General features: G+C 33.7%; 1 protein-coding gene across 1 annotated transcript; it reads right to left on the minus strand.

The window, feature by feature from the left end:
• Positions 1-17: 17 nt before the first annotated feature.
• LOC124539810 (cilia- and flagella-associated protein 58-like) lies at positions 18-17,790 on the minus strand. The gene is made up of 19 exons (XM_047117167.1): positions 17,631-17,790; positions 16,765-16,893; positions 16,293-16,386; positions 15,251-15,386; positions 13,788-13,965; positions 12,322-12,441; positions 10,816-11,010; positions 9,893-10,014; positions 9,556-9,695; positions 9,028-9,166; positions 8,906-8,955; positions 8,647-8,825; positions 7,893-8,102; positions 5,785-5,935; positions 4,840-4,964; positions 3,086-3,243; positions 2,380-2,497; positions 1,765-1,831; positions 18-471 (listed from the first exon to the last, which is right to left on the minus strand). The coding sequence occupies exons 1-19, from the start codon at positions 17,715-17,717 to the stop codon at positions 293-295; spliced, it is 2,577 nt and encodes an 858-aa protein (XP_046973123.1). The 5' UTR covers positions 17,718-17,790; the 3' UTR covers positions 18-292.
• Positions 17,791-18,083: the final 293 nt, after the last annotated feature.

Here is an 18,083-nt window from a genome sequence, read left to right on the forward strand (position 1 = left end):
TGTATAACTTTTTGAATACAAAAGTATTAAAAATATTAAAGTTACAATACAATCTAATTTAATAGAATGAATGTGCATAACAATGCTGTAAAAAGGATATATTTTTTATAAGTATGATTATTGTCCTATGCTTCAGTAAATATTTAAATTAATAATCAAATAAATTTGAAACAATATCTTAATCTTTCGAAGACGTTTAGAATTACCGCCAAAATCCTTTCGATCGAATGTTCCACAGATGATATACACCACAGATAATATTTAACAAAATAGAATACACGTAATTATAATTTTAAATATGTTGTATTTGTTCGGGCGTGGCCGGCGTGGGCACGCGCAGCCGTCGCGCCTCGTCCGCGTCGAGCGCGCGCTTTATCTCATAGTACTTTTGCTTGGACAAGTTCAGTTCCCCATTCACCCTGTCCAGTTCTAGCCTCAAGTCTGTCACTTGTCGCTCACGCATGTTCAACTCTGAAAATAGTCCAGTCATTATATATTCATTCAAAAATGAAAATAAAATTAAAGTTAATTTTTTGATGTTGGGGGATACCTAGAAAAGCTTAACTTGAGTTTTTCGACCAAGATTTCCGGGGTGCTAAGGCCGCCATCTTGAAAAAAGGGGTATTTTTTTATAATAGGCTATTTGACAATGCGAAAAATAAATTGTGAATTATAGTAATCACTGTATATTATGAGTTTAAAAATGGTTATTTACTAACGAAAGTTGAAAATAATACTTAATTTATTCAAAAATCCATAAATTAAAATGCATTTTTTCAAACGTTTGTCACGGTGACACAAAATGCTCCTGATTGGCCCGGCTTATGATGAAGCCACTTTCTTGTTAACCTTGTTTTTCTACTATATGTACCACAGATTAAAATACAAGAAAGTGACGTCACCGACCCCATTGCAGCGCCATATTGTCCAAGTAGCGTGCGCGCTATTTAAATATGGAATTTTTAATATGATATGTTTCGGTAAATATGTACTAGAAATAAAAAATAAACTTTTACTGGGTTCCTTAACTACTACTAAATAATATAAAATGGATTTTAAAAACCAGTCAAATAGCCTATTGTTGAAAATTTTTACGCGAACCTTTTTTGTAGCTTTTTTTTTGTGCCCTAAAATTAGGTCTTAACCATGTTTAGCGTATGATGCATCGTTATCGAGACATCAATGGAATTAAATATTTAGCACACAATTTTTGCTTTACATTTTATTTTTGGTCATAAATATCGAAAAATTTATAAGATGTAACGTGTAGAGCATATTCTACATTCCTTTTTGGATTTTATTTTTGTCATAAATTGCGATCTCCAGCGCGCCGCATATATTCATGTAGTGTTTCAAATCTATAGCAATTTTAAAACTTCTAGAGACGACTAAAAAGTATTGATTCCTTATCTATATTTAAAAAAATCTGTGGCTATTATTTAAAAGTATTGGTTATTAAATATTTGTTTATATGTAAATATATTATTAGACCTACTAGGGTTATATTTTGAAGTACCCATTCTGTTGGGTTGTTTAAATAACATGCCTAATTTCGAAATTTATACATTAAATAGTTCCAAGAGTTTATTGTATTAATTTCTATTGATGTACGATAAAGTATAAATAAATTGTTAGGAATATAACAATTGTTAAAAACTTTTTAAGTTTATGTATATAAAAATTCACAGTACACCAGAAGGGTATGTTTGAGTATATCGGTATTTTGGAGGATTGCTATAATAATTTAAATAATGGAAAGCTCACCGGCTATAAGACATTTCATCTTTGTAGTCCTCTGCGCAAGCGCACGCTGCGTTCTATTCAAAGTTTGCTGTAAAAAATGTTTCCACTATTGAATCTGTATTACTACTAAATTCTATCAATATAACTAGTAAGATTATGACAATTAATTTTTTTTTAATTAGCAATTTATCAAATCGCCACGACGGTGTGAGCGATAGGTAAACCATTCAGAAAGGATGGGCTGTTACAATACTGTTTTATTTTACGACATCGTCGTCATCGTCATCGAGTCGAGATGGCCCAGTGGTTAGAACGCGTGCATTTTAACCGATAATTGCGGGTTCAAACCCAGGCAAGCACCTCTGATTCATGTGCTTAATTTGTCTTTATAATTCATCTCGTGCTCAGCGGTAAAGGAAAACATCGTGAGGATGCCTGCATGTGACAAATTTAATAGAAATTCTGCCACATGTGTATTGCACCAACCTGCATTAGAACAGCGTGGTGGAATATCTTTCAATCATTCTCCTTAAAGGGAGAGGAGGTCTTTAGCCCAGCAGTGAGAATTTACAGGCTGTTGTTGTTGTGTTGTTGTTACTACAAAACGCTGATGTACAGTACCAGTACATACAATACCTGTATCTCAGGGCTGGGCTGCAACGCAAGCATGTCTTTGACGGCGCTGTACAAATTCTTCGTCTCTTTCAGCTCGCGATCTCTCAAAACCAACATTTCACTCTGCGCTAGGACTTTCCTGAATCATCAACATCATCGCAACTATCATTTGAACTTTGGAAGTAACATTAAAGTGTATAAAAATAGTTTAGTGAAATGGTGTTGTGTTATAAATAAAGATGTATTAGTCAAGAACTGTTAGTAGTTTACAGTATATCTGATCTCTTATAAAATATCAAATACACATTTTCGATGAAATATGAATTGTCAAAACTTTCGATAACATACTTTTTCATTTATTAATCGTGACTGTGTATAATGGAGATATATGTATGATAATAAACAGATATATTATATCCATACTAAACAACAGAAAAAAGTGTGCCGCGCCGGGGACCGTTTATTTTACATTTCGTTACAAGTAAAAACGATAGCATGATAAAAACAATAAGTAAAAGGGATAACTAGATGTTTTAATTACGCAAAACGTATTACTACGTAATTATGATGTATTATAATGTATTACTACGTAAAACGACTAAAGGCAAACGTCCCAATTAGGACGTTTTCTAGTCTTCACTTTTTGCGCGTTAATCACATATCTGTTTACTACAACATCATTGGTAATGAAAGATTTGGCGTTCGAATTTCAAATATAAAGACAAACTTTTGGGTAAGCCGTAACTTCTGCGTGAGGTGCACACTCTCCGGGTCGGTCCCTTGCAGCTTCCTCCAGCGATGCACGTTCAGTGGCGTCTCCAATGCTTCTTCCAGAGCGCGGACGCGAAGCCTCTCACGACCTAATTCCCTCTCCAAGTTGAAAACCTACCAAAAGGCGTTATGTTTATGTTGTTATACAAAAATAAATAAACTTAGTTTAGTTGCTGAATTATTGATCTGCATAATATAAACCCAAAAGTGTTATTGTATTTATTTTTATAAGTTATCAAAGTATAAAATTTTTTGACGATCTCTATGGTCGAGTGGTGTGGACACCGGTTTTCATGGGTACGCCACTCTGAGGTCCCGGGTTCGATTCCCAGCCGAGTCGAAGGTATACTAGTTTTCTATGTCGTCTTGGGTCGGGGTATTTATGGTACCTTCGTTACTGAATTTCCATAACACATTTGCTTTACCTACTTACATTGGGATCAGAGTAATGTATGTGATGTTGTCCAATATTTATTATTCATTTAAAATTTATATCATAAACCGATCATCCGTAAGCTTCTGGTATTGTCTCTATTCGCTATTGTTTTTCGTTCGTTGATTAAAAAAAGCTTCTTGTTTCAACTACAGTATACAACAAAAATAATAAAAACATTTTCAAATCGTCATGTAACAGTTTTGTAGTACATGTAAAGCTACCACCGATTCAGAAAGTGTATTCTAACGAGAAGTCTTTTCCACCATTTTAATTAAAGATTATGTCAATAAAGTATAATTAAATTTATAGACATCCTGCATGGAAATTAATAAATACTAAGTGCCTTTTCATCATTAAAATAATCGTGTATTGAGCAATATACCTTATATAGCAATGTTGTTGTGTGTATGCAACAGGGATAAACAATGAAACATTCACTTCCTACCAACTTTTTATAAAAGTGTCGTTGCATGAACTTTTCATCATTCACTCATTATCATTCACTTTATTTCAATTCAGGCTCATTGCATCAGAAGCTAAAAGTAATTAATTGAAGTTTGAAGTATGTCACAATATAAATGAAGAACATTTTCTATTGTGATAATAATGAATCCTCATAGAAAATCAATCATGTAAATAAAACGATTACAATGTAAAAGTTTTGTTTCGTTCTGAGTGTTATTTAATTAAGATTTATACGAAAAAATGACCTTCTATCGAACCATTAATTATTTCATGAGACAAAAGATAAAAAAAGTGTACAAATTAAGTAAATTAAAAAGGAAACTTAACCTCGAACTGCTTAATTATTATTATTCTGTTATTATTGAAATAATCTCTAAAACAAACATCGATCGAGTAGAATTGATTAGTTTAATTACATGGCTACATGACACCAATTGTACAAAAATTTTAAGAGCAAAAATGGGTTTGTTGGTTACAATATGCAATTTCATTTTTACATATTTAGATTAGCTGAACCGGTGGCTTACGCCTCCGAAATTTAAAAAACAAAGTTCCAACACTCGTTTTACCCCCTTGAGGGGTGGAGTTACTTAAAATCTGTTCTCAGCGCTTGTCTACACCCAATAAGGAACCTAAATTTCAATATGTAGGTGTTATAGTTTATTGTTTTATAATTGTTTTAGTAATACAGATTTGTATTTGCAACATACTAGTACATACGTTTTCCAATATAAACTGTTACCTTATGTTTCTTCTTTCTGAAGATGCAGCTTAAAGTAATCATTAAAAAATACGTGCATCTCGCTCACCTCTAGTCTCAAATCTGTCATGTTCTCTATGCCTTTCGATAGGAGATTCTTCTCTTTCCGCAGACGAATTATTTCTATTCTTAAAAGACGGATGTCTTCCACTCTTTGCTCGTATTGACGTTCCCCTAAAATATACAAATAAAAAAAAAAAATTGCCTTAAACTTTTTACTTGTGTTGTTGATTATTTACAGTTTTCAAATGCTCCATCTCCATATTACGCCCTTCCTTTTTAATTTATGTAACTAATATAACACGAAAAATATAAAATATTTTATGAATGTGAACAATAATAGCTAATGCATTCAAACTTTGACTAACGTGCAATAGACTATTTGGCAATGAACAGTCGTTAGCCGTTAAGTCCAGCAGGAAAATTTCTATTTTATTTTATTTTTTACTAAGAAAATAATAATCATTATCTATATTAAGTTTAGTTTTTACATCAAATAGGTAACACCGCGATTTCGTGCTTGCGGTACACGATGATGGCGAAAATATACCGTATATTTTAAAAGCTTTCATTAAACATGAAATGCGAGTACAAACTTCTTGAGTGCAAATGTTACTTTGTGCGATTTTATATAGTATAGATAAATTTGATCTTAAATGCGTTTGGTTAAGATGGCCAACGATTAACATTGAAACACGAATTTCCGGCTGATCGGATCACTTTTTGTCCAGTCAATAGAAGCGGTTTCATTAGCTTGTATTGCCTGGAGAAGAGACTCAACAAAAAGGAGCTTGGAGAAGCTCCTTTGCTACTCAACGCCTGTAAATTTGAACTATTGATTTATCAATAAAATGTATTTAAAATAATTTTACCAATATGCTATTATATTTATTACTTAAATTTGTAAATAACTTACAAAGCCACTCTTGGTTTATTATACAAAAAAAAGAAAAAAAGTATAGTAAAAAATTATTCGCGTGATAAAGCATCTCACCTCTGTGAAGCGTTACTTCTAAGATGCGTATCTTCTCGTACAGCAATGATATCTCGTCGTTTCTGCGCACGAGCTGCGCCCCGACGACGTCCCTTTCGTTTATCAAGCCCTCCAACTCTTTCATTAGCTTAGCTCTTGCTGTGTCACCTTCCTGTGATGATATTTATTTTATTACATCGGTTATAGTTATGTGGTCACTCCGTAAGTCTAATGGCGATCTAAGGTTTTACGCGAATGTAAAGCATTATTGCAAGTAAGTAGCTTTACCTTGAACCAATTTTGGTATCGTCATTGCAATACATATTTTTCTGTCTCTGGGTACTATATTTTAAAATATTTGGTCACCTCTAGATTCATAAAAAAGAGTTATCTAATTTAATTTATAAAACATATTTCAATCAATAAAATAAAATTACATATTCTAAGTATTGCTGATATTGAAATGGTCAGTAAGCCAGTGTAAATACAGGAAAAAGGAAGTAGTAGTAGGAAGAAGTAATAAGTAATATTTTAGTTCACTAGGTCGCAATTATATTGGCAATGTCAATATGGCGGCGATTACCACTTAACATTAGATGGCACATCTGCCTAAAAAAATATCATTCTTTGAACTAAATCTTAATATTGTTATAACAAGTATTATTTCATCTTTACTGAAACATTGATATTCACTATTTAATAAAAACGTCGAAATAGAGTAATATATAAAAGAATCACATTTATACACCAGTTAGAACAATATAAATGATCAGTTAAGATTTGCATAATATCTTGCAGTTTGCAGGGAATCTTCGGAATGCAAACTCAATTAAATGGTAGGGTTGCCGCCTTACTGTATTACTTTAATGAAACCAAATTAAATTCCTTTATTCGATAAAGAAGTATTACACTTACTGATTGATTGTCAAATTAAGCACTACCATCGAAAATACCCTGACCTGAGGTGAACCGACGAAAGAAATTCAATCACATATTGAAAAAAAAGTGCTGAGTGAATAAATATATGAATAAGGTATATGCGAAATGCAATATAGCAAACCGTACCCATCAAGTAGGTTTATTATTGTTATTTTTGTGTTAGTTAAATCTGAAATTTTGCAAACTTTTTGGTTGGTGCCAAGATTTTCGTTTGGTTACTTTTTTAGTATTATAAAATCGCACCATCTCCCTAAAACGATTGGACAACCCTAATCGTTTGTATCAGTTTCTATCAATTAAGATTCCAAAAGATGACGTATGCGTCATATGAAGTTACATATTTGCACTGATCGCTCATCAAGTTCTTGCCATTCTTAGATTACTTTTATATCATTTATTAGAACAAGTTTTTCATATTCGCTGCCAGGCAATTAAGTTCCATAAAAATGTTCAATCTTTTGGAGTAAAATATCCGTAGGGCGGTGATGTTAGTAGTAAGAAAGTGTTTAGAAATCATGATATAAATTTTAAGCCATTCATTCGTGAGTCTTTATGTTATAAAGGCTGAAGAATGAATGGAAAATATTGCACAGAGTAGCGAAGTATTATATCGAGCTGCTATTGTTGTTCTTTTTTGTTATAAAGAGCAAATGAGCAGGAGTACCTAATAGAAAGTGATTACCAACGTCCATAGACATCTGCAACATCTTGGGAGACTTGGCAAGAAATGAAACTGAACAGGAAAACAACGTAACTTCCAGCATTGCAGCTGGTCTTTTGTCTTTTTTTTATCGTATAAGTTAGCGGACGAGCATATGGGCCACCTGATGGTAAGTGGTCACCATCACCCACTGACAATGACGCTGTAAGAAATATTAACTATTCCTTACATCCTCAATGTGCCACCAACCTTGGGAACTAAGATGTTATGTCCCTTGTGTCTGTAGTTACACTGGCTCACTCACACTTCAAACCGGAACACAACAATACTGAATACTGTTATTTGGCGGTAGAATAACTAATGAGTGGGTGATACCTACCCAGGCGGGCTTGCACAAAGCCCTACCAAGTAAAGTAAGTGTCTGATAGTTCTTCTGCTTTTTCCCTCTTCTATCAAGAGAGCCATTATCGTTTGTAATCAATGCCGTGAGGAGTATAGTTTCGATAAAGTCAAATCCAACCATTCTTACCTGAACGATTCGATTGAGTCTCGCTTCTTCTTGCCTCAACGCCGTGATATCCGCCTTCGCTTCGGATAACTTCGTCATCCCCGCTTGTACTTCAGACCGAAGCTGCTCGTTTTTCTTGTTGCACTTCACGAGCGTCCCTTCGCATGTCTTTAAGCCGGTTTCCTTACCACTTATATCTTCTTTTAACTGCTCTATTTGATAGGCTAACATCTAGAAATAAGTAATTCATTGTATAATCGTAATACAAAGTAATATACAATCATTGACTAAACCTGTAAAGATATGTAAATATATATTTTGACGCAACTTTAAGTAATCCTACTTTGTTAAAGACATTCGTTATAGCGAATCTAGCCTAAATGGGTTCTCAACTCAATGTATATGTTTATATATTACACAACAAGGTCAAACAAAAACAATAGCCAGTAAATTTCCTTCTGCTGGACTAAGGCCTCCTCTCCCTTTCGAGTAGAAGACTTAGAACATATTCCACCACGCTCCAATGCGGGTTCTATGCATGGAATACACATGTGGCAGAATTTCTATGAAATTAGACAAATGCAGGTTTCCTTAATATGTTTTCCTTCACTGTCGATCACGAGAATTATAAACACAAATTAAGCACACGAATATTCAGTGGTGCTTGCGTGGGTTGAACCCGGAATCATCGGTATACTAAAAAAAATCTTGACCATATTAGTAGAAAAAAGTATTTAGCTCTTCTAATCTGGTAATTCCTTTTATAAAGAGGCACCTTTAGCTTTTGTTTCAAGTCCAGTATCTCATCAAGGGCTTCTGTGTAATTCTTGTGCAGCATATTCCTCTCAGCGCGGGTGGTGTCTAAAGCGACAGATAGTTTACGTCCCTTCAGAGTCTCCTCTCGTAAAGCCTTCTTTAGATCCAGTATATCTGCTGTTCGCAATCGTACTTCCTCTAACGGACAAAAATATTAATGTGTATTTCTATAATATAAATAAAGTGTTAAAAAAAAACTAGTATTGTATCAATCGTACCAGAAATCTCATCAATTTTTTCATTCAGCGCAATTGTCTCCTCTAGCATTCTGTAAAATAAGAAAGTTTAATTTCGACAGAACTGTCATTGTGTTTTGTCTCATTTTTATTATTTGACTCACCTATCTTTGTCTTTTTCTAGTTGTCGTATTATCAAACGCTGTTTGTTAATCTGAATCGAGCTGGCGTCCAACTCGTGTTCCAGCTGCTTACGTCTTTGCTCTTGCCGGTTGATTATTTGCAGATTTTCCAAAGCTTCATCTGTGTAGATTATTTATGACAATTAGGTAATATTTAAAGGAATATTAAGACTTCAATACACGTAGAAGTTGTCATTGGGTTTCTCTTTAACAATAAAGAGGAAGAGTCACGAATAGTGAAGTTAAATTTCTTACGATAACAGATGCAATAACGTAGAATTCTGTAATGATTAAGAATATTTGGCATCGATTTTGATGTTCCATATTATGCTTTAAGTAAAGTTTAAAAAAATATATCTAACTACATATCTAGTCATACATAATAGTTGCTGTATTTAGGGTAGTTTCCAAATAATGATCTAAATTAATCTGTAGTTGTAATTGAAACAGAAAATGTAATTACTAATTTTACTAATTTTAAAGAAAGACTAAACGATCTGTCATACGCACTTTGTATCTTCTGCATATTTTTATTGAGAATGTCTTTCTCCCGGTTAAGGTTCTCTATCTCTCGTCGGTCCGCCTCCGCCTGTTTCTTGCCCAGCATTATTTCCCGTTCCATAACGCTTACTTGCTGGCGTAGATGCTCTCTGAAACGTTTAACAAATAGCATATTCTGTCACCTGTTTTACGAATTTTGCCAATGTTACATCTAAGCTGTGTCGTACTATACTAAGTACAATAATCAAAGTTACAGCACAACCAAAAGGCATTAAACTAAAAATTGAATTGAATAGGAAAAACTTTCCCAATTCAGTATGTTGATATTTATTGTTATTGATATTACCGATCAGTTTCCACACCAGCCTTTGCTTGTTCCAGCAGCTGGTATTTTTTCATCTGCTGCAGCGCTTGTTTTGTTAATTTAGTTACTTCGTTGCGTAATCTATTGCCATCATCAATCATATTCTGTGGAAAATGCGCATTTTCGTCAGATTTTACAATTTACGCAGCAACTCGTTTATGATTACGGTGGATATTATTCCTGACAATCTTATTGAGCGTAAGAGCCAGAAAGTTTCCCACAGCTGGGCTTAGGCGTCCTTTCTCCTACAGAATTAGCAGAATTTAATTGAAATTAGAGGTATGCTTTCCAGCTCGACCATTTCCTTCACTATCGAGCACGAGATGCATTATAATCATATATTAAGCCTATAGAAGTTCAAAAAATCAAATCAAAATAAACTTTATTCAAGTAGGCTTTTACAAGCACTATTGAATCGTGATTTTACAATTAAGTGAAGCTACCACCAGTTCGGAAAGTAGATTCTACCGAGGAGAACCGGCAAGAAACTTTTTCAACATTTGAAAAATACAAAGTCATCTTAGTTAAATACAATTATTTAAATTAATATATCCTGCTTGGAACTCAACAGGTATTGAACCCGGACCACCAGATATTTAGCATATATCTTTATTATATACTAGTTGTCGTCCACGGTTTCACTCACGTAGGGGTTTGGTTGTCATATTATGTTAGGCAAAAAAGTAGCCTATGTCCTTTATTAGAGTTCATAGCAAATTTCATCAAATTTAGTTCAGCGCTTTGGTAGTGAAAGAGCGACAGACAGACAGAGTTACTTTCAAATTTATAATATTACCTTCTCCTCAAAAGGGACAGGACGCCTTAGCCCAGCAGAGGAAAATTTACAGGCTGATGTTGTTTTAATATTAGTATAGATATAATGACGTTAAAATAAAGAGTAAAACCTTCAACTCCTTTGTAGTGTTAGTAAGATTTTGCTTCGCCTTATCAAATTCAATGTTGGTGACGTCAAGCTGTTGTCTGAGCTGAGCAGCTTTGGCTAAAGCGGCTTCCTGTTCCTCTTGGGCTACTTCCAGCTTGTTTCCCATATCACGCAGTTGACGATCACGGCGTTCAATCGTTTTTTCGGCTTTTGAAAGCTAATATTATGAACAAATTATTATGACGAATAGAATCATTTATTAAATCGTTAAATCACAAACATTTGTAATGTTTTACTTTTTATTTGTACTTCCCATCAAGAACAGTCATAAGATGTGAAATTAGCATGGTTATTTTAATTATTTAAAAAGGTATATTTATGATAGATAGGATATTTTTTTTGTTTACCACTAGACTCTTGAACAAGACATTCGTTGATAATGTCGAAATATCGAGTATAACCAAATAATAAAAAACAGAAAAACATGGTATATATCCCGTTTTAAAGACTTAGTAAAAACAGTCATTTATCATTAAAACAAACCTATAATCTTATTCGTTTAACTATTAAGAGCTAACTTTAATTCAGCTAAGAAAAATCATCAGAGTCTTTCTTATATGACCTTCTTACATCGAAGCTTTTTATATTGAGATAATTAGTCTCAATTTATGTATGACGTATGTTTGACGTATGAAACCTATTAGATTCATTTTTTGCTTCTACAATGCATCCAAGTAAACTTTAGAAACCTTGTGTCTACTGCTCACAAGTTTATTTATTTAATTTAATAAAGATAGACGCATGGTAAATGGACCACTAGGTGGTAAGATAATCACCAGCGTCCCTAGAAAATAGCGCTGCAGAGTTATTAAAAATATTTCTTTTCGCGACAAGGCGCTAAGATGAAATGTACCATGCGGTAGTTATAATAATCCTTCAAATTGGAACATGGGAATACTAAGTATTTCGACGTAGAATATAAGATCGGGTAGTGCCTACAAAACTGTACCACCAAATAGTCAAATAATATGGCTTGATTTTATACGAATAATATAATTGGAAGCAAGAATTAAAATGCTAAGATACATTTTGATAGTTGAGGCGAATTTCATTTGAAAAACTACAATGTGATAAATGTAAGTAAAAACAGTCTAAGCATTGACGCATTTGTACAATATGTTGCTAGAAAATAACTTAATAAAATATAACTTTATGCGAGTTACTTTAACTAACGTATAAGTGTAACATTTCTACCTTAACTAACTTAATTTGGTCGCGTCGAAATACGATTATTATATACAGTTAGAGTCGTTATAAATCAGACAGAATAGAATAAATATTTGTATTTTTAGATCAGGTATTTAGTAGATTCTACTCGAATACCCAACACAAAACAATTATTCGATGAATTTCTTAAAAATACTTTGATAGATATTAGAAGCAATATTTCTGTATTATTCAGGTTATTATACTTAGTGTAATTAAATTTCTTTATTGATTTGGTTAAAATGATAAGTCAAACACGTACTTTATCATTAAGGCTGTTGATAGCATTTCCTCGATTTTCCATTTCCGCTTTCAAGGTCGCGCTTTCGCCCTTCAAGTGCTCGACGAGGCGGTTCTGTCGCACCGCGTTATTATCCGCTTCCTGTAACATTACAATACATAAATTATAACATAACTAAACCATACAACAACAACAACAACGACAACAGCCTGTAAATTCCCACAGCTGGGCTAAAGGCCTCCTCTCCCTTGGAGGAGAAGGTTTGGAACATATTCCACCACGCTGTTCCAATACGGGTTGGTGGAATACACATGTGGCAGAATTTCTATGAAATTTGTCACATGCAGGTTTCCTCACGATGTTTTCCTTCGCCGCTGAGCACGAGATGAATTATAAAGACAATTTAAGCACTTGAATCAGCAGTGCTTGTCTGGGTTTGAACCCGCAATCATCGGTTAAGATGCACGCGTTCTAACCACTGGGTCTCGACTCAACCATAACTAATCATAATATATGTTACGTTAACAAACAAAAGTTGCCTCGATTCAGTATTTTTTAGTAGTTCATTTATCAGATTAATATGACTATGATGTCCCCCTAACCGATTTTGGTCAGGACGACTTATCTCAAGAGACACACCCAAATACGCAGTTAGGCAATTATAGTACACAATTGTATCAACAAACATCAGTGTAAAGAGAGAGCAGGCTTTCCGTGAATTCCTAGGATTAAAATGTATGAAAATGCGTCAATTGGAATGGTTTGATCTTGTCATACTTAAAATGACCAGACAATTTCAATATCATTGACGTTCTACTTGGATCAGTGAGAATGCTATTGCCGTATTTCATGATATGACAAATACATTATTTTTGCAATCGTTTTTGTATAAATAAATTTATTTTAAAGTTATATAGAAAGAAAATTGATTAGCTACAGTTTAAGGTAAAACAACATTTAATTAAATAATTAATCACTTTGATTTTACCTATTTTTTAAATATTTTGTAAAAGAAACAACAAATAAATCTAAAACCAGATATTTTTTACATTGATATAAATAGCTTGCTAGACATTTGATTATCCTTGAACTTGAAACTGATGTCTGAGATACACGTTTTTGTACGTCAAAATTTAATTTGTAAATAATATACAAAATAAAATAAGTCAAGTATTACTAAAACGGAAATGTCGGAGACTTCAATGATTGTAGAGGACAAAAAGTACCGAGCAAGACTTAGATGCTCCAGTCTATAGAAGACCCACATCCCCTCTTCCATTTTTAGTCTCAAGTCATGCTCACTTAGTGTGTGCAAGACAATATCACTATTTTGGGAAATAAATTGTTACCATAGAAAAAAAATCGGAATTATTATTATTTAGTATACCTATAGGAATTTCTTTGTACTAAAGTCTGTATGACCTCAAAATATTTCAGTCTTGATCCACTACAAATTGTTAGTCATTGGAAAGGTGTTAATGGTTTACCTCCAACTGCTCTTCCATTTTGGCAATCGTCTCTTCAGCAATCGTGTTCTTCTGATCCAGTTCTTCGATGTAACTTAGAGCGTTGGTCAGCCTCTGCTTAACGCCGTCCAACTCACCCTGGAGCCGAGCCTTCTCCTTTTCAAACTTCTCTTTCTCTTTAACTGCTGACGTCGCACCCCTTTATGAGAAACAAATGGTTCATTAAAAGTCATAAATTCCATTCAAAAGTGTCATTATTATTACATAGTATAAAAAAAGTCGCCTTTTCTGTCCCTATATCCCTTTGTATGCTTAAATCTTTAAAACTACGCAACGGATTTTGATGCGGTTTTTTTAATAGATAGAGTGATTAAGGTTTAATACATGGACAGATTCGTAAGGAACACTTATAATTTTAGAAGTTTCTACTGTGATGTCATATCTTTTTTACCCGTGCGAAGCCGGGCGGGTCGATAGTATTTCATAAATTACAAAAGGTCAAATATTGGATTTTGAGTTGTTCTAAACAATTACCTGTTTCTAAACAACGTAAAATCCATATCGAATATTCTTAAGTCGCTAATATCACGATGAAGGTTAAATCAATAAAGACATTTTGGACGTCGCTGTATTTGCTGCCAGAATAGAAATTAATTTGAAATGCTAAGATTTAAAAAGAAAAGTGTTTATTTGATGAAACTCCAATTACAGATTTTTCTTGAAACCATCACTTTCTTGCTGATTTAATGTACTAGACAATCCAATTGATTGTAAATTTTAGATACTAAAGAGACAATTTTCCCAATAATTAACCATCTCTATCTTTTCCCATAATAATTAATTATTAAACAATTAGACAATTAAATCAACAATTATCTTGAGTTATGTTTTATTGTTACATTTTAATTTCATGCATTGAAATGTTCTACAGCTAATAAGGACACAAAGTGCCGAGATGGCCCAGTGGTACCGATATTCTGAATATTAATGTGTTTAATTAGTGTTTATAATTCATTTCGTTTTCGGTGAAGGAAAACATCGAAAAGAAACCTGGTATGTTAAATTTCATCGAAAATCTGCCACGTGTGTATTCCACCAACCCGCATTGGAGAGGAGGCTTTAGTCCAGGTGGGAAATTTACTATGGACGATGATGAGATGAGTTATATGGATTTTTTAAACATATTATCAACCCGAAATATACCAACCATAACTTTAAATACAATCATGAAAGTTATCCATATTAATGTTATAAATGTTAAATATTGTAACTCTGACTGTATGTCTGTCTATCGCTCTTTCACAGCCAAACCGCTGAACCGATTTTTGACATTTGGTATGAAGCAAACTTGAACTCCAGGAAAGGACAAAGGCTACTTTTTTGTCTAACATGACAACCAATGTCCTAAATTGCGATTGAAGTAATGACTACTAGGTTAAGATCTTTTACGTTGAAACTATTCAACTTCTTTTGTATCTACTCACGCGTCGTCGTCACCAGCTCGCTTCCTGGCGTCGAGTTCCTTCTCCAAGCGGGTCACTGTTTTCTTCATGGTCTCCAGACTCTCGACACTGGCTAGCTCGCGCGCGTGCATCGCATCGGCGAGGGCTCGAGCATTATCTTGGGTCAAATATTCAGTCATTAAATCAGCATATATACTTTCGAACCATTCATTCATAGCACAACTATGATTGACTGATGATCTTCGTATTTGTAAATTACGAAGCTAAAATGCCTTGTCGTGTGCAGTAGTTATTTGAAATTTATTGTGATGTTTTATAGTACAGATGGAAGAGCAAAGAGATGGGAAAAAATATTACCCCACCTACCTTAGGATTCAAGATCTTACGTCCCTTGTACTAGTAGAGCTTGGTAGTACTATATTATTGAGGTTACAATGGATCACTTACCCTCAAAACTGAATCACGACAATACTTATTCGCTTGTGGAATATCTAATAAGTGGGACCCATACCGACGACATTTCACTCTTCATCTTTGCGAGTAAATTTTTCTCAAGCATTAATTTCCAGTTAAAAAACGCATTTAATTGCTTTGCCTGAGCCTATCTATACATCTTAAAAAGTGTGTGTGTAGTCTTTAGTAATCTAAGTATCTTCTTAATGTGAGAAATTCTACTTTAAAACAATCCTGATTGTTAGACTCAGATGCCAGAATTTAAGTAAATGCATGCAAGTTTGCAAGGGTTGAATCGAAACTCAGTGTTGCTATTAACGGGTTCAGAGTTTTGACCAATATATAATTACTGTAATACTATACCAATTTTATAACTACCATAATGTTATTTTAGGTAGATTATGAACTCTATTTTCCAATACAGATTAGTAAAGTTTTTCCTAATTTTACATAAACAGTTTTATCATTTTTTGTGGATGTGGATGATCGACTAATACACAAATAAATCAGCACAACAACTATACTACTTTCCTAATATCTAGTTAACTACATGTATTTCCTTAATTAGGTATATCGGCTTTTTAGAATTTACAATGACAAAGTATCTCACCGATTTCGCCTCTCAATCTTTCGACGGTTTTAGAGGAGTCGGAAATCTCACTCAGATATTCTGACACCATTGTATCGTATCGTGACAGCCTGTTCTGTAATAAATGAAATTCAAATTAATTTTTTTTAAAGATTTAAAGATTATTTTCATATTATATACATTAATAGTAAGTCGAATGATGAAGGCTAAAACATTTGACAAAACAAGTGTCATCACCCTCCTGCGCTTATCCCAATTTTATTCGTGGTCGGCGCAGCATAGCTTCTTCTTCCATACTTCACTGTCGGGCATCATCTCACAAGTAACATTATTTCTAACCATATCATCTTTCAGACAATTCATCCATCGTTTCTTTGGTCGTACAGAAAAAGTATATTTACTAAAATATACTTCTTAACTCCATTAATCTCAATTAACGTGGTCATCTTATTGTCTTTGGTCAAGGTTTTCCGACGAATAAAATTTGCATTACCTTGAGGCTGCTAAGTTTTTCTTGAGAAGCGACATTCTCTTCTTTCATCTTGAAATACGAATCATAGAGTTTAGTGTACACATCGGCGTACTGTTTGAGACCTTCGGCTTCACGCAACTGTTCTAAGATCTGAAAGGGAATTAAAAAAATAATTAGAGCGTAATAAAAATTGACGATATCTTGGTATTAAATTATTAGTAACAATAGACGTTTTGAAGAACAGTTTTATAAAGGAAATTAAAAAAAAAACGTGTCGGTACTGGAATCAATGAAGGAACTAGACAAATTATGTTTACTCGGCGCTTTGTTCGTGTAGAAAATTCGAATATATTTACAAATTAACTTTAAATATTACATTGATGTAAGACCCTTGTGTTTACAACACTTTATTCTAATTAAAAATTAGCTCATGTACAGTTGGAGTAAGAAAACCTTCGTCAGTTTTCAAATTCATTTCTTTATCAAGTCTTAAGCTCTTAGTACCTCTTGAATCTAAACATCACATCATTGCGACGCAATATGTCATTCTCGATCGGTAAAGTAGTTTATCGCGCATACTGCACACGATAATAGATCTTAAGGTGACGAACCTTTTTGCTTACCCCGGTTGTACTTTGTCAGGCTCTAGGCTATTTGGGTGCCAAATTTCATTAAAATCAGCCCAGTTGTTTTGGCGTGAAATCGAGACAGACACAGAATATAATATTAGTATGGATGTCTGTTTTTTCTTAAACGAATTTACACCGAAATACAAGTAGTTATTAATAGACCTCATTAATTTATTACAATGCTGCTTAAATTAGTTTGAACTAAAGTATATTCTCAAGGCAAAATAAGTAGAAATCTTAATAAATAAAACAAATTACTCTTTCGAATTCTTTCTCCGCTTCCGTTGTTTCCGATCCGATGGTGATGGCCGCCCCAAACTCGTCGTCTTCATCTTGTTTCTCCATTGTTGTCTAAAATGCTAAAAAATGGGCAAATAAATACGAAATAATAACAATAGCAAAGTCCTTCAAGGCGTGCCGATTGCCGAGTTTCGGTTGTCATGGTTACGTCACCTTGACGATGAGAGTAACATGAAGGTTGTATAGATTTACAGAAATAACTGTACGATGTTACAGTTATGCTATGGTTGCTTAGTCCCTTCTTGTATTATATCTTTAAATGGCCACCGGGCTATTTTATTTTTGGAAAATCTTCAGAAATTCTATAAAGTCTGATCGGTTACTGTCACAGCGGCCAGCTGTTAATATCAATGACACTTTAATAATAATATAACACTAACGATAAGATACGGGCCATCTCTATACCATAAA

The sequence above is a fragment of the Vanessa cardui genome, chromosome 23 (assembly GCF_905220365.1).
Source record: "Vanessa cardui chromosome 23, ilVanCard2.1, whole genome shotgun sequence".
Lineage (NCBI taxonomy): Eukaryota > Metazoa > Arthropoda > Insecta > Lepidoptera > Nymphalidae > Vanessa > Vanessa cardui.